This window comes from Molossus molossus, unplaced genomic scaffold (assembly GCF_014108415.1).
Source record: "Molossus molossus isolate mMolMol1 unplaced genomic scaffold, mMolMol1.p scaffold_m16_p_19, whole genome shotgun sequence".
Classification (NCBI taxonomy): domain Eukaryota; kingdom Metazoa; phylum Chordata; class Mammalia; order Chiroptera; family Molossidae; genus Molossus; species Molossus molossus.
The window spans coordinates 39768845-39791383 of record NW_023425354.1 but is presented as its reverse complement, the minus strand read 5'-3'; the positions used below and the strand labels follow the sequence as shown (position 1 = coordinate 39791383).

The window sequence follows — 22539 nt, the reverse complement described above, 5'->3', positions numbered from 1 at the left end:
ACTGGTCCTTTATTATGCTTTTAAGGTCCTCACTAAGTTCCTTGAAATTCTCACTAAGTTCTTTGGGCATTCTTATAAGCAGTGTTTTGAACCCTGCATCTGACTGATTGCTTTTCTCCATTTCATTTAGTTCTTTTCCTGGAGTTTGGTTCTGTTCTTTCATTTGGGACATGTTTCTTGTCTTCTCATTTTGGCTGCCTCCCTGTGTTTGTTTCTATGTATTAGGTAGAGCTGTTATGTCTCCTAGGCTTCCTTGGGTGACCTGTTGTAATAGGTGTCCTGTAGGGTCCAGTGACACAGCCTCCCTTGTCACCCAGCTGGGCCCTCAAGGTGCACCCCTCAGGTGGACTTTGCAACCTTCTGTTGTAACTGAATCTTGATTTCTGTTGGCACATCAATGGGAGGGTTTTACTCATGTTGATCTGCTGCAAGGACTGGCTGTGCCCACTAGCCACGAACCTCTAACTACCTTGGATGATCAGCTATGCAGGGGCCCACCATACATAGCAAGACTTACTTCAGCAGGGCTCTGGTACCCACTGAATCCATTCCTTGAATGTATCACTTGTGGAATTGGTTGGGTGGTGGGGCATCGACATGGTCTGAAGCTGTCAAATGGGTTTGCTGGTTCTGGGGCAAGGTCAGCTTCTGCCTGTGTTCTACCTGGGACCACCAGGCATAAGCTACAAAGCGATCTGCAAATGGCTGCTTATTGTGCTGGGCTTGGAGGTGCCCAAGCCAAGCCAAGCCAAGCCAAGCCAAGCTGTGAACCAAGGCTGGCTGCTTCTAGTGCCAGGCCTGAGGCCACTTAGAGAGAGGTATGGGGCTTGCTGGGGCCAGATATTGCTTTTTTGAGAGAATTCAGGAAAATCTGAAGCAAGACCCAAAACAGGCCAATCCCATGATAAAGCCACTGGAAATAGCTTGGGTTGGCCCAAAAGTTAGGTGGGGCAGGGCCTCAGAGAATCACCAGGGTGGGGCAACACAGTGTAAGCCAGGTTGCTGGATTCCCAGGGGGGAAGGGCTCACCAAAAGTACAAAGGCCTCCACCAGCATGTCCATCAGGGAGAAAGCTGTCTCTCCAGCCCTCGCCCTGATGCCAAACAACTCAATTCTTCCCTGTATGTGTATGGTGCCTTTCGAGCTGCCTCCCCTCTGCACTAGAGCTCAGAGGGAGCTGTCTGAGTAAGTCTGTGCCAGGGCCCTTTAAGAGGAACTGCCTGGGGCTCCAGAAGCCTCGGCCTCTCTCAGCCCCAGATCCTGCTGGTTTTTACAGCCAGGTGTTATGGGGACTTCTCTTCCTGGCACTGGAACTCTAAGCTGGGCGCCTGGTGTGAGACTGGGACCCGTTGCTCCTCAAGGAGGACCTTCACAGCCAGGTATCCCTCCTGATTTTTATCTGCCACATGTGTGTGGGACTGGCCCATCTGGGCCTCTGCCCCTCTTACCAGTTTTGTTGTGGCTTCTTTTTTAATTTTGTAATTGTAGGACTTCCAATCAACTCAATTTCAGGTGGTTCTGAACAATGTTTGTTCTGTAGTTTAGTTGTAATTTTGATGTGTTTATGGGAGGAGGTGAGTACCGTGTTTATCCATGCCGCCACCTTGACTGAAAGTCACAAACTCTTCCTTTGAAGTGTCTTTGTTCCTTTAACATTGCCCTGTTGTAAGAATTCAAGCCACATTTGAAAAATTATAAAATATACATTGAGGAAACAATCCATGTGTCCATTCAAAATGAATGGGTAAACAAAATGTAGCATATACATTCAATGGAATATTATTCAGCCTTAAAAAGGAAGGAAATTCTGATACAACATGAATAAACCTCAAAGACATTATGCTAAGTGAAATAAGTCAGACACAAAAGGACAAATTTTACATTATTCTACATGTATGAGGTATCACGGAGACAGAAAAGAGAATAGAAGATACCAGGGGACTAGGGCGAGGAGGGAAAGGGGAGTTATTATTTAATGGGCACAGAGTTTGAGTTTGAATGATGAGAAGCTTCTGGAGATGGATAGTGGTAAATGTTGCACAACAATGTGAATGTTCTCTCTGTTGCTCAACTGTATACTTAAAAATGGTTAAGATGGTAAATTTTATGTATTTTTCATAAGTTAAAGAAAATACCCCCAATATAATATATATTTTAAAAGTACAAAACAATAAATAAATAAAAAGTACATAAATATACAGTTTAAGAAATATGTATAGCTGCCCGGCCAGTGTGGCTCAGTAGCTGAGCATCAACCCATGCACCAAGAGGTTGCTGGTTTGATTCCTGGTCAGGGCTCATGCCCAAGTTGTGGGCCTGATCCCCAGTGTGGGGCATGCAGGAGGAGGCAGCCAATCGATGTTCTCTCTCATCAATGTTTCTATCTCTCTTTCTCCCTTTCTCTCTCTCTCTAATACATAAAAAAAAAAAAAGAAATATATAAAGTAACCCCGGCCAGTTTGGCTTAGTGGTTAGAGCATCAACCCATGGACCAAAGGGTTGAGGGTTTGATTCCTGATCAAGGGCACGTACCTGGGTTGCAAGTTCGATCCCCGGCCCTGGTTTTGGCAGTGTGGGAGGCAACCAATTGATGTCTCTCTCTCACATTGATGTTTTTCTCTCTCCTTCCCTTCCACTCTTTCTAAAAAATCAATGGAAAACAGGATTAACAACAACAACAAAAAGAAATATATAAAGCAAATATGTATGACGGGGGGTAAAAGTAGGTTAATAATAATAGATACAATAACAAATAAATAAGTAATAATACAAGAATAAACTCTGTTTTAATCATACAACAGAAAACCTACCTTTGCCCACCACTACTTTTTGACCACTTAGGTCAAAAGTTAAAATTCTATCAGAGGGTACATGCTCCCCACCCCAATCCTTTTCTTCCTTACTGAGTAACCACTACCCCGACTCTAACCTTTCTTTTTAAAAATTAGGCTGTGATGTGATAATGCAACATAAGTTAAATCAACACTACTAAATGCAAGAGTATCTAAATTCCAATATTTTCCATAATTTCACAACTTTTTATCACAACTTAATAACTTTTAAAGTGCTCTTTTTCTTCTTCTTTTGCTCTTGAAACTCTTCATATTCTGAAACGTATCTTGGTTCCACAGTTGACCTCACCTGCAAAATTAAAAAAAAACCACACACACGCAAACCAACAACGAATTCTGTGTAGATTTTAGATTTTTATTCCTCCCTCTCTATTACCTCCAACTACAAAGAAACAGTGATTTAAACTCTTTGTGCTCTTTTAGAAAATTACACAGATACCCCATTGTGGAACCTTATAATCCGTTCGTGGAAAGGAAGAGATTAGCATATGAATATAAAGCAAAATTAATCCAGAATACAAAATGATCTACTGATTGTGAAGCTCTTGTAATCTTAAAAATGTATTTATTTCTTCTTTTTGTATTGCTCCTTTAGTGGTCTGAGGGTTAAGGGAACTGAGCTTCCCCTCTGGTTACCCGGAAAAGGATTAAAAAAAAAAAAAAAGCCAATAGATTCTGAGACGCAAAACCAACAGATGGCTCCCGGAGCCAGTGGAATCGCCCGTGGAATCTGCTACATTCGACATGAGCTTGCTTGCCGGCGAGGAGTGTAGAAAGTGCTGTTCGCAGACTGCACGGTGAAGGAGAGAAAGCGACACAAGAGTGAGCCATAGTGCTGACGTTGAAGGCCCGGCCCTGTGAGGTTGCACAGGGTAAGTGGTGTTGGCCAGGAGGCTCTGGTGAAGAGGAAGGAAAGAGGATTTAGCTAGGGGCGGGGCCTTGCGGCGCAGCGTGGCTCCTGATTGCTGGATAGAGGCTGCCAATCTCGCAAAATCGCTGGGTTAACCAGTGCGCTGGCGAGACGCGCTCAGATATACTGAGTGAGCCCGGAGAAGCAGTCTCAGATCCTGACGGTGCAGCAGCCCGTAGCCTCTGCCAGGGAGTCCCAGCCGCTTTCAATGGAGGAGAAGCCCGGCCAGCCACAGCCTCAGCACCATCACAGCCACCACCATCCGCACCATCACCCCCAGCAGCAGCAGCAGCCGCACCACCACCACCATTATTATTTCTACAACCACAGCCACAACCATCACCACCACCACCATCACCAGCAGCCTCACCAGTACCTGCAGCATGGAGCCGAGGGCAGCCCCAAGGCCCAGCCAAAGCCGCTGAAACATGAACAGAAACACGCCCTCCAGCAGCACCAGGAAACGCCGAAGAAGAAAACAGGTCTGTGAAGGAGGACGAGTGGGGGAAGGGGGATGGGGGTGGGGGAGAGGGGCGATGGGGGTGGGGCTGGGTCTGGAAAGCGCGCACCGGGTCGGGGTGTGGGTGTGTGTATGTCCGTCTGTCCTGCGGCTCTGGGAAGCCCGTTTCATTTCTCCCGAAGCTTGGGCTGGGCCGCAGGGGTTGCAGCGCGCTCTCCTTCCCCTCAGCATGGGAGAGGCCCAACTAGGCCAGCGTGACCTTCCCGGCCCCCGCCCGGGCTGGTGGGAGACCTGGAGCGTTGGCCTTGGAAGTCTGGCCTTCTTATTCCTTTTCCGCTTACCTTCCTGCGGCCCTGGGAAGACCTTAATTTGGGGGCCTTGAGTTGGGGTGAGCTTAGCCCCCCAGAATCCCTCTGGGTGTAACTCAAGGAAGGCTTGGCGAATCCCGACTATGGTGGTGTCGCGAGACCCGATTGCAGGCGGCAAGCAAAGGGTAGGTGGGCAGAGTTGAGGAAGTACCCTCCCTCACCCTCCGCTCCAAGCCCACCTGTGGCCTTGGGGTTCCCCGTCTGGGGTTGGGGGGCGGTTGGGACCCCTCTTCTCTCTGGTCATTCCCACCCTAGATGCCCCTTTTGGGCACCGGACCCCGCAGTCAGTCCCCGCGGCTCCTCCCGTGGCCGGCGCCCCGGGCCCGCTCCCCCCCAGAGCCGGCGCGGCTGGAATGTTCTCTCCTCCTCGCGGGGCCGCTTCCTGTCCGCCATGTTGGAAGCCGATTCCTGTCACAGACTCCGGCCCTCTGAGGAGCGGAGGGGGGAGGGTGTAGAGGGGCACCCGGCGCGGCGGAGCCGGTGGCTCGGGATTCCACCCGCGATCCCTTTGCCCCTTGCACTGCGGGGGCGCTGCCGCCCCCGGCCGCCCCTCCCCCGTCGCCGGCCGGGTTGTGTAACCTGGTGGCGGCCGCGCGGCCCCGGGCGGGTCCCTGGGGTGAGGGGTGGGGGAGGGAAACGGCCACGAGGGGAGCGGCCTGTGCCGGCCCCGCGCGCTGCCTGCCGCGTTTCCCGCTCCCGGGTGCGGCGTGAGGCGCAGGCGGTCGGGCGGGGAGCTGGTCTCGAAGCGGAGCCGAGAGAGAAAGAGGCCGCAGACGGCGGGCGGCATCCGCGGCGCTCCTCCGGGCAGGAGGGCCGGGGTGGGGGGATACATTTTGGGTAGAGGCGGTGCCTGAAGGCCGGGTGGGGTACCCGGCGGGAACCGGGCTCCCGGGTCACGAGTTTCTCTGCCACAGGAACCTCGTCTCCTGCCAGGTTCGCTCACGACTCCGCCTCTCAGGCTTTCGCTTGGTCCCTTTCCTTCTAGCAGCTCATTTTTACAAGAAAAGGTGGTTCTATCTCCCTCTAATCCTCCCTCCCCCTAATTTACCTCCTGGGCTTGGGTGGTATTTTTGAGGAAAGAGAACTGAAAAATGTGTGATTGTAAGGGGGGGAGAGGGCACGTTTTTTGACCCGTTATTTGTCCTTAAGGGTGAAGTGAGGTGGCTCATCTTGCCTCAGATGAGGCATTTTTCCACTTTGAAGGGAGGAAAGGTGTTTTCCTGTTTTCAAACCGATATTGATCCCCAAACTCCTGTTTCTAACAAACGTTGAGGGTAAAAGTCATGTTAGAAAATATTTGAGGAGAAATAAACTTAAAAGTTTATGACCACGCAGATTTTAAAAAATAAGTGTTTATACATTGAAGAGAAATGAAGGGAATGGTAAAATGAATGTTAAACCCAGAGTTTCAAATGTGATACATATAGAGTTACTAAAAGCAGGAGAAAAACTGCTTTTCTGTTGCAGGCTTAATGTGACTAGAAGACTGAAATTGAAATGTCACTTTGGGGGGGGAGGGGGTAGGACTGATGGTGTGCAGTATAAATGAACATATAAATGTGTTTAATCTTAAGAATTTGAAACACTTTAAAAACAGATACTGTACAACACTGGATCTTTTTAGTGTTAGTCTTTTTCAACTTAAAGGTGAGAAAATTGTACCTTAATATGATTGCTTGGAATATAAGGCAATATTACTAAACGGTATTTTGTTAGTCAGATATTAATATACCCCTGCAGGACTCCTCTCTACACATAGAATAGCCCTTGAACCATTCAAAGTGGCATCCTTCAGATTAGTACATCTTATTCCAGGAGGGGATAGAGAGGGAAAACTGGGATTAACAGGTTTGAGAGAACAAACAATTTGGGAGGAGCAGTTTTTCATGTGTGGCCTGGTCACAGTACGTTGCTTGAACATACGTAATACTAATTTACTAAGAAATCTTAAGAGAATTTTTGAAATGTATCTGCAATATGTTGAGGTAGGCTTTTATGATTTACAAACCTATAAAGAGGAACAATTTCTCTTTATCCAGAAGAGGGCGCAAAAGAGACCCAAATGTGCTCAGTAATTTCAGTTTCTAATCTAAAAGCTAGATTTATCAGGATACAAGTTTCACTGAGTCCATTTGAAGTAGGGTTAGATGCTTTAGCATGGCAACCCTGGATAATAAAAGCACTAGGAGGAGCCCTAGCCAGTTTGACTCAGCTGTTAGAGCCTCGATCAGCCCCAGCCCCATGGACCAAAGAGTTGTGGGTTCGATTCTAGTCAAGAGCGTGCCTCGGTTTCCATTTGGTCCCAGTCCTGGTCGGGGTCCTGCAGGAGGCAACTAATGATGTGTCTCTCTCACATCCATGTATCTCTCTCTCTCCCCCTCCCCACTCTGTCTGAAAATAAATGGAAAAATATATCCTCAGGTGAAGATTTTTTTAAAAAGCACTAGGAGGAGAGGGGGAGTTTTTCTCATTACTTTTAGTGTTTACATTTTCGTAAATACTTAAATTTTAAAAAAATGTCTTGTGGCAAACTTTGCATACCAACAAGGTTACTGCGGGAAAATTTTTATATAGTTAAGTGAGAAAAATTATTTGTTATTAAAACTTGGAGGTGGAAACTGGCTTCTGAGCTGTTTTTTAACTGGGGATTTCTGATATCAGAGACACTAAATATTAGTAATCTTATAAAAAATTATTTAAAAAATTTGTTTTCATCATTGATTTTAGAGAGAGAGAAAGGGGGAGAGAGAGAAAGATAGAAACATTGGTGAGAGACAACATTGATTGGCTGCCTCCTGCATGCTCCCCACTGGGGATTGGGCCCACAACCTGGGCATGTGCCCTGACTGGGAATGGAACTGGCAGCCTCTTGATGCATGGGGTCGATGCTCAGCTACTGAGCCACACCAGTCGGGCTTACAAAAAATTATTATAGTTCCCTTAAAAATTTTGGCTTTGGTCCAGCTTGGTTTGGACATTGGATTTTTTTAATGTTTAAGACTGCTTACCTTTGAGATCTGGAAAGTTATGACTAATGGGCCCAAGGGTACAAGCCTTTGTTAGCCTGTTAGCATATTAAATGCTATGTGTAGTTATTCTTTTTGGCTTAGAGTTGTACACAGGTAAACATATGTGTTAAAAATGTTGACAGCCTCTATATTGGGACTTTCTGCTTTTCTAAAAAATCGTTTTAGAAAACATCCTAAGTAGTGATCTCTTTACTGTTTCAGAGTTACAATTTTTCCATCAAGTTTGACTCGATTGGCTAATACAGCCTTTTCAGCAGCCAAAAAGAAAATACTACTCTGCAGAAGTTAACTTATACAGAATATATTCTCATGGTACACGTTTTGTGCCACTCTTAGGACATGATTATGTCTTAAGCATGTTTTCTTGGGTTATTTCCCGAAAGTTAATATATTAGAAGAAAATGCCTGTTATGTGCTCATTTTAGTATTCCCACTTTTTTCTCTGATGTAGAATGAGTAACTTAAAAGTAAGCCCTGTTGTGAATCTTCCCAGACTGTTCTATTCCACATCAAGTTTTTTTAAAACAATGGTTCCCAACTTTTTTTTAAATCTTAGCATTCCTGTACTCTTAAAATATGCAAAGAGCTCACTTGCACGCTCTCTCTCTTTGTGTGTGTGTGTGTGTGTGTGTGTGTGTGTGTGTGTGAATCCTCACCCAAGGATATTTTTTCCATTGATTTTTATAGAGCAGGGAAGGGGGGGAGAAACAGAGAGAGATAGACAGATCAATGTTGATTACCCCACCCAGGGTTGGGGGTCGAAACTGCAACCCAGGTACATTCCCTTGACCAGGAATCGAACCTATGACCCTTTGGTGTGTGGGCCGATGCTCTAACCACTGGAATATACCAGCCAGGGCAAAGAGCTTTCAATGTGGGTTATATCCATTGATATTAGAAATTAAAACAAAATTTTGAAACAAGGCTATACAAGCTCATGTGCCTTTTAACCTTCACAGACTAAAGGCCCAAGAGAATGAATGAAAGTATCAAAGGCAGATTATTTGGTATTCCTGTTGGAGGCCTACCCCCTACTCCCTGTAAAGCTGCCTTAAGTGAATGTATGTGTATATCAGTCTATTGTGTATCTGTTGCTAATGACTTGACCTCATGATGTTTTGGAAATATTTCATAGAAAGGTGGATAACTAATATCACTATTTTACTAGTAAGGAAATGGGAAAGGTTGGACTCAGTTGAATCACCTATAGTAATAAATTGTTTGTGGCAGTTGAAGGTCTTAAACTTGAATACCATAATGCTTTTTAAAATTAGTTACCTTTCATTGTAGTTTTGTTTGTAAATATGTTCTTACTGCATCATTTTGGTAGGCAGTCTGACATAGTGATAGGAAACCATGTTCCAGACAGACTGGAATTCAGCTTTCTAGTTCTTCCACTTTGTGACTTGGGCAAGTTACTTAATTTCTCTGAGATTCTGTTTAATCAAATGTAAAATGAAGAAAATATATCTTATAAGATTTAGAGCCCTAGCTGGTTTGGCTCAGCGGTTAGAGTGTCGGCTTGCGATCCAGAGAGACTTGGGTTCGGTTCCCACTGAGGGCGCATACCTCGGTTGCCGTTTGTCCCCAGCCCTGGTTGGTCGTGTGGGTGGCAGCCACTTGATGTGTCTCTTTCACATCGATGTTTCTCTCTCTCTCTCTCTCCCCCTCCCACTGTATCTGAACAAAAAATGGAAAAATGTCCTCGGGTGAGGATTAAAAAAAAGTTAGAAACATTAGTATATAGGTGTTTTGGTTTTATATAAAAGTGTGACCTAATGTCTGGGAAGTGTCAAAATGAATTTAACTACTTCGAAAAAACTTCACAGGTGTTAGATTTTTGTTTGACAGTGCAATAGAAACTGCTTATGGTCACCACTAGTCATTTATGGTTTCATAGAAATGAAGTCTTGTGAGACTGATGGGGAGGTTGGTTCTGTTAGATGAGGTATTATAGCACTGCTGAAGAAGTTATATTCTTTCTGGACTTTGGTTTGAATCCCTGCTTTGTCCTATCTTATTTAGTCGACTTCCTAATCTGTAAAATGGAGTTGACAGGTGTCTTTTTAGAGAACTATGAAATTGTAACATAAAACTAAAGCTCATAGCATAGTGTCTAGCACACAGTAAAGAAACATTTCTTAAATGTTAAATACTACTATAATTTGTATATTGTAATTTTTAAAAAACTTTTTTTCTCCCCTCTTTAGGCTATGGTGAACTAAATGGTAATGCTGGAGAAAGAGAAATACCTTTAAAGAACCTTGGTTCTGATGAAGCTACCAACCCTATTTCCAGGGTCCTCAATGGCAACCAACAAGTTGTAGACACTAACCTGAAGCCGACTGTGAAGTCCAGCACCTTTGGAAAAGCAGGAATTAAAACCAGGAATTTCATTCAGAAAAACAGTATGGACAAAAAGAATGGAAAGTCATATGAAAATAAGTCTGGAGAGAACCAGTCTGTAGACAAGAGTGATACTGTAGCAATTCCAAATGGTGTTGTAACAAATAATTCTGGCTATATTACTAATGGTTATATGAGCAAAGGAGCAGACAATGATGGTAGTGGATCTGAGAGTGGATACACCACTCCTAAAAAAAGAAAAGCTAGGCGCAACAGTGCCAAGGGATGTGAAAACCTTAATTTAGTGCAGGACAAAATAATGCAACAAGAGACCAGTGTCCCAACCTTAAAACAGGGACTTGAAACTTTCAAGCCTGACTACAGTGAACAAAAGGGAAATCGAGTAGATGGTTCAAAGCCCATTTGGAAGTATGAAACTGGGCCTGGAGGAACAAGTCGAGGAAAACCTGCTGCGGGTGATATGCTGCGGAAAAGCTCTGATATTAAACCTGGTGTGAGCAGCAAAAAGTTTGATGATCGGCCTAAAGGAAAGCATGCTTCTGCTGTTGCCTCCAAAGAGGACTCGTGGACCCTATTTAAACCACCCCCAGTTTTCCCAGTAGACAATAGTAGTGCTAAAATAGTTCCTAAAATAAGTTATGCAAGCAAAGTTAAGGAAAACCTCAACAAAACTGTACAGAACTCTTCTGTGTCACCATCTTCATCTTCATCCTCTTCATCATCTACTGGGGAAAACCAGACCCAATCTTCAAGTCGGTTATCCCAGGTCCCTATGTCAGCGCTGAAATCTGTTACTTCGGCCAACTTTTCTAATGGGCCTGTTTTAGCAGGGACTGATGCAAATGTGTATTCTCCAGGGAGTCAGCCACTGCTAACTACTGCTGCTAACACTCTGACACCCATCTCTTCTGGGACTGATTCAGTTCTCCAGGACAAGAGTCTGACTTCAGCAGCTGTTGAACAAATTAAGTCTAGCCTTTTTATCTACCCTTCAAATATGCAAACTGTGCTGTTGAGCACAGCACAAGTGGATCTACCCTCTCAGACAGATCAGCAAAACCTGGGGGATATCTTCCAGAATCAGTGGGGCTTGTCATTTATAAATGAGCCCAGTGCTGGCCCTGAGACTGTTATTGGGAAGTCATCAGATCATAAAGTGATGGAGGTGACATTTCAAGGGGAATATCCTGCCACTTTGGTTTCACAGGGTGCTGAAATAATCCCCTCAGGAACTGAGCATCCTGTGTTTCCCAAGGCTTATGAGCTGGAAAAACGGACTAGTCCTCAAGTTCTGGGAAGCATTCTAAAATCTGGGACTACTAATGAGAGTGGAGCCTTATCCTTGGAACCCAGTCATATAGGTGACCTGCAAAAAGCAGACACCAATAGTCAAGGTGCTTTAGTGTTTCTCTCAAAGGACTACGAGATAGAAAATCAAAATCCTCTGGCGTCTCCTACGAACACTTTGTTAGGCTCCGCCAAAGAACAGAGATACCAGAGAGGCCTAGAAAGAAATGATAGCTGGGGTTCTTTTGACCTGAGGGCTGCTATTGTATATCACACTAAAGGTAACTCATTTGTTTCCTATACAAAGATTCTTACTGGTCAATTTAATATATATTTATTAGCTGTTGTATTAAGGGTGAATTTTGTAAATAACTGAGATTTTTTAAGAATTTTAGAATTTAGTTAATATGGATAAGCAGCTGATAACAAACTAATCCAGGGTCTTTGGAAATAGTATGGTTAAAGTTTAGAAGGAATGTTCATTTTTCCAATTTAAAAGCATTTCTTTATGTAGACAAAGAATAATTGACCTGCCTGGTTCAAAGAAGAAAGAGTGGTGCCTACAGGGATGATGTTAAGATGATGTTACATTTTCTCCTGAACTTTCTTAAAAGTGCTTTTAAAAAATTTTTTTGAACAGATGTTTTCTCTCTTTTGCTTTTTACATCATATACTTCTTTATTGGTGAGCTTACTTGATAGTTGTATTAACTTAAAATCAGTAGGAATAATGGGTGGCAAATGGTGACTAGAAAATAATTTAGACAAATTACAATGGTAAGCACAGTTAGCATTGTAGGAACCAGGCTCTTAGGAAGCTGTACTTTCATAGTCCCAAAGCCCATGTTAGAAAGGAACCAGATAACCCTGACTAGTTTGGCTCAGTGGTTGGAACATCAGCCTGCGGACCAGAGAGTCTCAGGTTTGGTTCTTGCTAGGGGCACGCACCAAAAAAAAAAGGGGGGGGGGACCAGATAGCTTTAAAGGTACACTTCGATAACTTTTCTTAGAATATGGTTTATTTGTGTCTTAAAGAAAAATTTGCTGTATTGCATAAATGAGTTTATTTAAATCCACAAAACAAATATATGAGGTTTAATGACGTTTACAACTTCAGTGCTTTTAAGAAGTGGTTTTCATTTTTCCACCTTCATCCTTCACCTTCCCTCCTAAGCAGATGCATACCCCATGCATTTATGCACACACCTAATATATACTGCACATTCCCATTGAAAATTATTTTTTTAAGTTGATTCATCTCCCAATTTCTGTTGACATACAATGTTAGTTTCATGCACATTTCCATTTTTAACAGTGACTCATTTGGGCAGCATATACAGTGGGGCTGTCGTAATTAGCATATTCTTCCTGGAAGAATCACTGCCTCAGAGATGAATAACAAAGCTATTTATGTGACTTTTAAGCAAATTACCTAGTCTGCATACCTTTCCTTATCTGCAAACTGGAAGACATTTAGTGAAATAGATACCATTTTTTTCTCTTTCTTCCTTTAAAAAAATGGGAGCAAGTAGAATTGCCTTATAGGAATTTAGAAGTAGAAATCTTGGCAGGTAAAATGATCTTTCTTCACTTTTCTCCAGCACTGCTCTTTGGAAGTACATATAAGTTAATTAACCCTGGCTGGGTAGCTCATCTGATTAGAGCATGAACCTTATATGTCAAGGTCTTGGGTTTGATCCCCAGTCAGGGCACATACAAGAAGTAACCAATGAGCCCAGCCAGTGTTGCTCAGTGGTTGATCATCAACCCATACACCAAGAGATTGCTGGTTTGATTCCTGGTCAGGCCACATGCCTGGGTTGTGGGCCCAATCCCCAGTGGGGTGCATGCAGGAGGCGGCTATTTGATGTTCTCTCTCATTAATGTTTCTATCTCTCCCTCACCCTCTCTCTTTCAAATCAAAGGGAAAAGAATTTTAAAAAGAAGCAACCACTGAATACGTAGATGGGTAGAACAACAAATTATTTCTCTCTGTAAAATCAATTTTTAAAAAAGCTTAACCAGGAGCTGTATGTTAGGAAAGTTACAACAAAAAAAGAATACTTTGTTTCTTGAGACATGGTTAATAAGTTCAATTCTGCTAGGGCACATGGGTGTTCCTGGTGTTATTTTCTATGCCATCTACCCTTTAGAGACCATTATTTGGAAAACCTATGAAAGTATTTTGTATTGATGGTCATTGTGTGAGCCTGGGAGGATATCTGTTGTGTTATCTCTCACAAATTGCAAACAATTTGTTTCATTAGATGGTTGGTTGGTGGTTTTGTGTGATTTTTGTTATGGAGAACTGAAGGCCTTTCAAAATGGGAGTATTAACTCATATTTATTTCTAGGTATTCTGTATGCGTTTTCCCTATAGATAGGCTAACTAAATATGAAATTGATGGTATTTAGATAAACTAAATGCCCCTACATGGATGCAGTTAAATTTAGATTTGTTGGTGTTACTGAAAGATTTGCTTTGGTAGAGTGGGTTGTTTTGATTTTTGTAGTTGGAAATTATTGAGATTAAATTGGAATAGATTGCTCCTCTCCCCCACGATATGGAATATTCTGTTCAATTAGATTCCAAAGTGGCAGGTTCTTTGAATTTCTGCCAAATGTAGATTGGTCCATTAGGGTACTAATTTCTTTTTTTCTTTGAATTTGTTGTTTTTTGTTTTATCCTCACCCAAAAACATTTTTGCGTTTATCTTCAGATAGAGCAGGAGGGAGAGGGAGGAAGAGAGAGAGAAACATCGATGAGAAAGAGACGCATCGACTGGTTGCCACCCATGCAGGACCTCAACCAGAGTGGGGACAAACCGCAACCGACGGGCCCTTAGCAGGAACGAAACCCGGGACTCTGATTTGCGGGCTGACGTTCTAATCACTTAGCCAAACAGGCCAGGGCTCTTTGAATTTGTTTTGAATCGCAACTTCTTGAAGCTCTGAAGATCTTATTCATAAGTGAGGGCTTCCTTTTTTTTTTTTTTTTTTTTCCCCTTAAACCCTAAAGGAGGTAGTAATCAGTAGGGCTTATTAGAATATTCTTTAAAAGAGCATCTGTATTGCCCTGGCCGGTTTGGCTCAGTTGTTGGAGCGTTGGCCCCCGGACCAAAGAGTTGTGGGTTTGATTCCAGTCCAGGACATACACCTCAGTTACAGTTCAGTCCCCAGCCCTGGTCAGTGTCATGCAGGAGGCAACCAGTTGATGTGTCTCTCTCTACCCTCTACCCTCCCACTCTATCTGAAGATAAATGGAAAAATATATCCTTAGGTAAGGATTAAAAAAATTGAGCATCTGTGGTATTATTTTCTTAGTTCTTTAATCTAGTCTTCAAATGTTCAAAAGGACTCTCTTACCAAGTGAGTTGAAGTTAGAATGGGAAGTTCTGTGTATACCTTCTAATTTCAAAAATAAGCCCTTCACCTTTATTTGGAAATAGTAGATAGGAGGGTGCATTATATCAGTTCAGTAGGAATGGTGCATGTTTTGTTTATTTATTTTTTATTCTCACTGAAGACATTTTTTCATTTATCTTCAGACAGAGTGGGGGCGGGGGGGGGAGGAGAAACATTGATGTGAGAGAGACACATCAATTGGCTACCTCCCGTACATGCCCTTGACCAGAATCGAACCCTCGACTCATTGGTCTGCAGGCCAACGCTCTAACCACTAAGCAAACTGGCCAGGGCTAAATGGTGCATCTTTTAGATGAAACATTAATTACTTGTAGCCTTAGAAATTCTTCAGGTTATTAAAATCTGAATGCCCAGTACAGTTGGATATGAAATGAGGATACATTGAGGCATAAAAAAGGGATTGATGGGAATTCTGGTTTGGGGGATTTTTCTTTTCTTTTTTATATATATATTACGATACTAACTTTTAAGAAATAAGACTGCTAATCTTTGTCTTACCTGGAAGACCTAAGTACTACTACATAGCAGTACCAATATTTAAGGTGAGGTATGTCCTCTTTTCCTGTTTATCTAAAGTGATATCTTTGCCCTGGCCGGTTTTGCTCAGTGGTTAGCGCGTCGGCCTGCGGTCCTGAGAGACCCGGGTTCGGTTCCCGCTAAGGGCCCGTACCTCGGTTGCAGTTTGTCCCCGGCCCTGGTCGGTTGTGCAGGTGGCAGCCACTCAATGTGTCCCTTTCATGTCGATGTTTCTCTCTCTCTCTCTCTCTGTTCCTCTCTCCCTCCCACTCTACCTGAACAAAAAATGGAAAAATGTCCTCGGGTGAGGATAAAAAAAATAAATAAATAAAGTGATATCTTTTTTTATCCTCATCCGAGGACATTTGTCCATTTTTTGTTCAGATAGAGTGGGAGGGAGAGAGAGGAAGAAATAGAAACATTGACGTGAAAGGGACACATCGAGTGGCTCCCTCCCTCATGACCCAACCAGGGCCAGGGACAAACTGCATCCGAGGTACGTGCCCTTAGTCGGAACCAAACCCCGGTCTCTCTGGACTGCAGGCCAACACTCTAACTGCTGAGCTAAACCAACTAGGGCTAAAGTGATATTTTTTAATTGATTATGAAAAAGTTTATGTATACACAAAAATGGAGCCAATAATATAATGAACTCCAGCGTATCCAGTATCTTGCTTTGGACATCTAAAAAGCATTGTAATTCTTGTTTCAACTAGCTACCTTCATATTTTTTGTGGTAGGAGTTTTTAAAAGCAAATTCAGTGTGTAACATTTTACTAGTCGGTACTTTGAGTATGTTAGAGTGATAGCTTTGATGCACATACCCAGGGCATGCAACTGTTGCCTCCTTCAAAGTAGTTACTTAGAAATTCTTAGTTTAGTTGAATTGTTTGATTTGTTGTCAAAGGTTTATAATATTAGATTCTAACTTTCTAAGGTGAATCTGGTTTTGAAATGGTCTAAGTCATTTGAAGCCAAGTATGTTGAAATATGGTAGATATGATGTGAGTTGTGTGTTTGGTTAGTGTTAATTTAAATCAGGTTGTTTTATCTTACCTGGTTAATGTTGCACTGAAATATATCAAACATTGAAAATGCTGACATTTTGGAATATTCATGAAAAATAATTGGATATGGTAAATTTTACCCAGCACATAGAGATTTAGGGGAGATGAATAAGATTTAATTCTTTTTTTTTTTTTTTTTTTTTTTTTTTTTTTTTTTTATCCTCACCCGAGGACATTTTTTCCATTTTTTGTACAGATAGAGTGGGAGGGAGAGAGAGGAAGGGAGAGAGAGAGAGAAATATCGATGCGAAGGGACACATCGAGTGGCTGCCACCCGCACGACCAACCAGGGCCGGGGACAAACTGCAACCGAGGTATGCGCCCTTAGCGGAAACCGAACCCGGGTCTCTCCGGACCGCAGGCCGACGCTCTAACCGCTGAGCCAAACTGGCCAGGGCTAAGATTTAATTCTTGATGGTTGGGGTGAGTCAACATGAAAGTTATCCAGTATAAAATACCCCTGAGGCAACTCTAGGCTATTTCATGAAATTTTAACTCATTAGGTGGTTCTAATTGCCAGCTAGGATTAGGAATTCTGAGTATAGAGAACTTTCCTCACATTAACTATTTTTTTCTTCTCTGTCACGTTTCTGTACTACTCGGCCACTGTTTTCTGTACTACTGAGGAGTTGTGCAATAATTTGTGTACGTGTTTTACCTTTCCCTTATGACGAACCTACCATAGGCAAAGTACTTTGCTTAGTTATGGAAGACTTTGACAGGGTATTTTCTTTTAAAGAACTTAATCAACTGTGGAGAAAACAAATTTATAAGGTAAGATTTTAAATGTCATAATAAGGCTACAAATAACTAGGAGATTCCAGTGGAGGAAGAGAGAATGTAATGGAGTAAAAGTAGAAAGAGTAAATAAATGTACAATATGTTTTCATGGAGGCAGAGGCCTGTAAACTGGGTTTTGATAGATAGGGAACATTTTTGACATATGGAAATGCAGAGAAGAGGAAGATAAAGAATATAAAAGTTGGAGAATCAACCCAGCCAGTGTGGCTCAGTGGTTGAGCGTCGACCCATGCACCAAGAAGTCACCAGTTCGATTCCGGGTCAGGGTACATGCCCAAGTTGTGGTACCGATCCCCAGTAGGGGGCATGCAGGAGGTGGCCAATCGATGTTCTCTCTCTTCGATGTTTCTATCTCTCTCTCCCTTACTCCCTCTCTAAAAATCAATAAAAATAAAATAAAAAAAAGTTGGAGATTCGTGAGTACATTTAAATATTGGAAGGGCTCCATCCACTTAGGATGCCCTGAGGGGCTATATAAAAGAGAAGGTAGGTAAGTTGCTGCCGGATCATGGAGGTTTTTCATTTGAATGTCAGGAAGATAGGCGAGTGGAATGGAAGTAATTTAAATGATAGAAGATGGGTTTTAAAAACTGCTCTTCCCAGTTCCTGTATACTTAAGAAATCATTTATCTTTTTTTAATCCTCACCCGAGGACATTTTTACTTTCATCCTCAAGTAGAAAGAGAGGGAAAGAAGAAGGAAGAGAGAGAGAGAAACATAGATGTGAGAGAGACACATCGACTGGCCGCTACCCACATGACTCCAACCTCTAACCAGGGCCAGTGACAAACTGCAACCTGGTACGTGCCCTTAGCGGGAACAGAACCCAGGTCTCTCTGGACTGTGGGCCAGCGCTGTAACCGCTAACCAAATAAACCAGGGCTCATTTATCATTTTTAAGCCTGGGTTTCCTGGTTTTGTGAAATAAATATACCAGCTCTCCCCCCACCCCCCCATGTCAGGTTATACTCAAGTGATTTAATAATTGAGTTGGTATTAATCAATTGTAGATCTGTATGCAGATAGATTAATGTGATACCAATTTATAGGGTAGATTGAAACCTTTTTTCTGGTGACTAGAAGTAGATCAGTTAGACTCTTGGAATAGTCCAGGCAGAGAAATAGTTTTCCCTTTGTATTTGCAGTCATGTAAATGTATTAATTATCCCAAAATAAATATTTATTTTTTAAAAGTTTTTAAGTTGGATAAGGGCATGAGGGAACTGGTAAATACTTTAACATCTACAGGATTTGGTAAACAGGATTATGAGGAGACAAGTTATGGTTAATTGATCCATAAAGTTGATGGGGACTATGTAAACAGCTTAGACATTTGTTCACAAAAGGATCTGAATATTAAATTCTCTCCTTTTAACAACAATGCTTAATAAGTACTTTCACCTTGACTGCATTTTATAGCAATTGTTCTGTCATTTCCTCACAGCTATCTAATAATCTTATTAGAAAAATACCTTTAATATTTACATTTTTTTTTTCTTTATTGATTTTAGAGAGAGAGAGGGAGATAGAAACATTGATTGGCTGCCTCCTGCATTTTCCCCACTAGGAATTTGGCCCACAACCTGGACATGTGCCCTGACTGGGAATTGAACTGATGACCTCTTGGTGTATGGGTTGATGCTAAACCACTGAGGCACACTGGCTGGACCCCTTTAATATTAAAGATGAATATTAGATATTATTAATGTTTTAATAATTACTTTTTTTCTGATAATTTTATTACCTGCAGATTTGACTTTGATTTCAGCCCTGGTTAAATTTCCTAGTTTTGGGATGGTCTTTTTTCCTTTTCTTTCTATGAGACACATGGGAATGTATGTAACAAGTAATTCTTAAGATGGTATAAGATCTTTTTTTCCCCAGTGAATTGCCATTTTAGCATCCATGCTGGGAACCTGATTTCTCATTAAGTCTGCTTTGTGAGTGCAAAAACAAATTTACTTTGCTATTAGTCTGAAAGGTAACTTGTAAGGAATTTGTAGAAGCTAAAATTTAACCCTCAGATTTCCTTAGCTTAAGTTCTGAGGGTAAGGAAGTAACTACCCATGCTATAAAAATAAAAGTTGTCTACAGTCGTCCCTCGCCACTTAACGCTTTTATTTTTGCAGCTTCACTCTATCGCGGTTTTAAAACCACCGTGATAGAGTTGAAGTGCAAAGTGGCAAGGGACGACTGTATATAAATAATCGTATTTTGTGGAAGTTCATTTATCATGGTAGAATCTGGAACTGATTAACCGCAATAAACGAGGGCCGACTATATTAATCATTGTAGCAGCAGTTTCATTTCAAGCCACTTGAATTTGATATTTTACTTTCAAAAGTAAAAGATTAGAATATGTGTAGCTGTAGAAATGAGGGGAAAAAAAACAAAACCAGAAATAAACCCTTGGGTTCCAAGTGCATATTTAGAGGTGATCCAGACAATTCTGTTTAGTCTGGTTTGGTGTCACTCCAAATTGGGAATATAGGATTGAAATTGATACACTGAGAAGTTTGTTAAGCATCTGCTGAAAAGGTGATGACTTCTAACTATATTAGCCACATTTACTTGAAAATGTGCTACATTTCTCAGTGGGTATAGTACCACCAATGTAAAAGAAAAGGATGGGGAGAAATTTCTGACAGACTTTGCAAAAGAATAGGGAGATACAATGGAATGCTTGAGAAAGGAAATCAGAACAGCAAAACGTGATGTTGGGATAGTCAGTAATCATCAAAAGATGGGCAAATCTGAACTGGGGGGAGCATAATTTAAATTTATGTCACCACCCTATTGAATTTTACAGAATTTGATGTAAAAATAGCTTAAAGGGTTGGAAGGCATGATTAGTGGTAAATTGGATCTGGGGTCTCTCAATTGTGGGAATCAGCTTGTGTGTCCTTGTATTTGGTGTATTTTCTCTTATTGAGGGGGGAGCCATTATGGGCTTTTTAGGATTTTTATTGGTTTTTAGAAAGAGGAAGGGAGAGGGAGAGAGAGAAACATCAATGTGAGAGGAAAACATCAGCCAGGAAGGTTATCTTACCGGTAACCTTTTGGTGCATGGGATGACACTTAGCCAACTGAGCCACACTGGCCAGGGCTGTTTTGTTTAATTTTAAAGGCAAAAAAAGGCCTCTGTTTTTAATCCTCCAGCTTCAGTCTTTTTCTTAGAAGGACTTTAGAATTATGTGCTGAATCTATTTGGTTGTACCATATGAAATTGTTAGTTTTGTAGGTCAAAAAAGGTTCAGTATCAGCAGTTTCAAATGAGTCTACCTAATCCAACTTTGCTATATTCCTGACTGATTTATGAGTAGTATTCCATTTATACCAGTATTTATTTCTTGCACCAAGTGCTGTGTGAAGCAATGGTGATAAGTAGATGAAAAGAGAGGGTTTGTGTCATTAAGGACCTCTAATAGGGAAACATACATGGAAGAAAATACTACCAGTATGATAACTCTAGAAAAATATATTAAATGCCTTTGGAACATAGAGAAACCCCTAAGGTAGGTGGTGGGGTCAGGATCTATTGGGGAGGGATTTTAAAAAACAAGTGGAAGTTGGTTTATTGTACAAGGAGAATCAGAATATTTTAGGTGGAGGAAATGGAAGTGTTAGAAGATTGCCGGTTATTCCTTTTGTTTGAAGGAAGGTGGAGTGGTGCAAGGCTAAAAATCTTTAACTTAGTTAACTAATTTACTTACTGATGTATCAGCCACTGGCAAATGCTAGAAATAAATTTTATACAGGACAAACACAGATCCAATCTCCCTATAGGCAGTGAGACTCCCCTGAAATGTTTTTAACATTGCACTCACTTTCAGGTTTATATTTTTAAAGGAAGAGAATGATAGAGCCATGGTATAGAAGACAGAAAATGAGGCTCAATTAATGACAGAGAAGAGACTAGTTAAAAGATGACTGCAGAAATGTTCATAAGATACCCCTCCTTAAACCATGGCAATGGGATTGGGCTCGAGCAAATGGAAATAGGTGACTAAAAAGTTGCGAGTGTCTTAACTTTGGGTAAGAATTGCAGTGGTTTAACACTCCCTAAATTTTCTAGTTTGCATTTCCTTAATTCTGTCCACTCTCCTACTGTCTACAACTTCAGTATAACCTTTCTGGTATCATTTTCTTTTCCTCAAACGTCGATGTTCCTTCAGTTTCCTTTTGATGCTACTCAAACTCCTCTGGGTAATCTCATCCATTCTGTCATTGTCTATTAAGCTTAACACTTCCTCAACTACTTTTACTCTGAGTTCAGACCACATATTTTCAGTGTCACCAGTGAATTCATTTTTTTCAAAACCTGCACTTTCTTGCTTTTCTTCTCCGTGAATTAACATACAACCCTTATTAGGTTATATGGATCCTGTCTCTAACACTTCCATTTCTTTCTTTTCCATCTGTAGTACAACTGTCCTAATTTCTTTATTTTTACAGTAACATTTAGTGGGCTCTTTTCCCCAGGATATTTTTCCATTTATCTTCAGATAGAATGGGAGGGAGGGAGAGAGGAGAGAGAGAAACATCAATGTGAGGTACATCACTTGGTTGCCTCCCACGTGACCCCAACCAGGGCCAGAGACCGAACTGCAACTGAGGTATGTGCCCCTGAGTGGACCAAAATCGAACCCGCTCTTCTGGTCCGCGGACCAACCGCTGAGCCAAACTGACCAGGGTGACTGGGCTGTTTGTATTGTCGTATCATTTATTCTCTTTACTTGCATTGGAATCATTACTAATATTTAATACAATAACCTTAAATTTCTTCAGTGGCTTCTGTTCACCTATATGATTAAATAATATACTTTTCTTTTTGTATGCCTTTGTGCACTGTCCCCTGAATAGCAGAAAAGCATTTTTCTTTCTCTGAAATCTTCATTTTAGCAACATTGAACTCTGTTCCTTGAATAGTCTTCTTTGTCTAAATCTTTTTCTCTTAGTGACTTTCAGCCTTAATATATTACTTGTGACCACTAAAACATGGGTCAGCAAAATTTTTTTTCCCAGCAAACTTTTTGTATAAAGAATCAGATAGTAGTTTGGCTCAGCGGTTAGATCATCGGTCTGCGGTCCCGAGAGACCCAGGTTCGGTTCCCGCAGTTTGTCCTCGGCCCTGGTTGGGTTGTGTGGGTGGCGACCACTCGATGTGTTCCTTTCATGTCGATGTTTCTCTCTCCCACTCTATCTGAACAAAATACCGAAAAATGTCCTCTGGTGAGGATTAAAAAAAAAGAATCAGATAATAAATAGGCTTTGTGAGCCATAGGGATGGTCTCTATTGCAGTTACTGGATTCTTGATTCTGCTTTGTACACAAAAGCAGCAATAGATAATATATACAGTGAGTGTGACTCTTCCAATAAAACTTTGTTTTTTTAAAACAGGTGGTGGGTAGAACCCACTTTGTACCACCAGGCATTGTTTATAATGCTGATGCATC

The 22539-nt window shown here is 41.8% G+C and overlaps 1 protein-coding gene across 2 annotated transcripts in view; it reads left to right on the top strand.

The window, feature by feature from the left end:
* Window positions 1-3881: 3881 nt before the first annotated feature.
* The window catches only part of NUFIP2 (nuclear FMR1 interacting protein 2), a 31121-nt gene continuing 12463 nt past the window's right edge, over window positions 3882-22539 (top strand). Inside the window, exons 1-3 of one of the 2 annotated variants that reach the window (XM_036269973.1) lie at window positions 3904-4244; window positions 9830-11554; window positions 16967-17311. In XM_036269973.1, the coding sequence (XP_036125866.1) occupies window positions 3971-4244; window positions 9830-11554; window positions 16967-17067 (2100 nt within the window). In that variant the 5' untranslated portion in view covers window positions 3904-3970 and the 3' untranslated portion in view covers window positions 17068-17311. Of the gene's footprint in view, window positions 4245-9829; window positions 11555-16966; window positions 17312-22539 lie in introns of those variants that run through there. The other variant, XM_036269972.1, reaches the window with a different exon arrangement.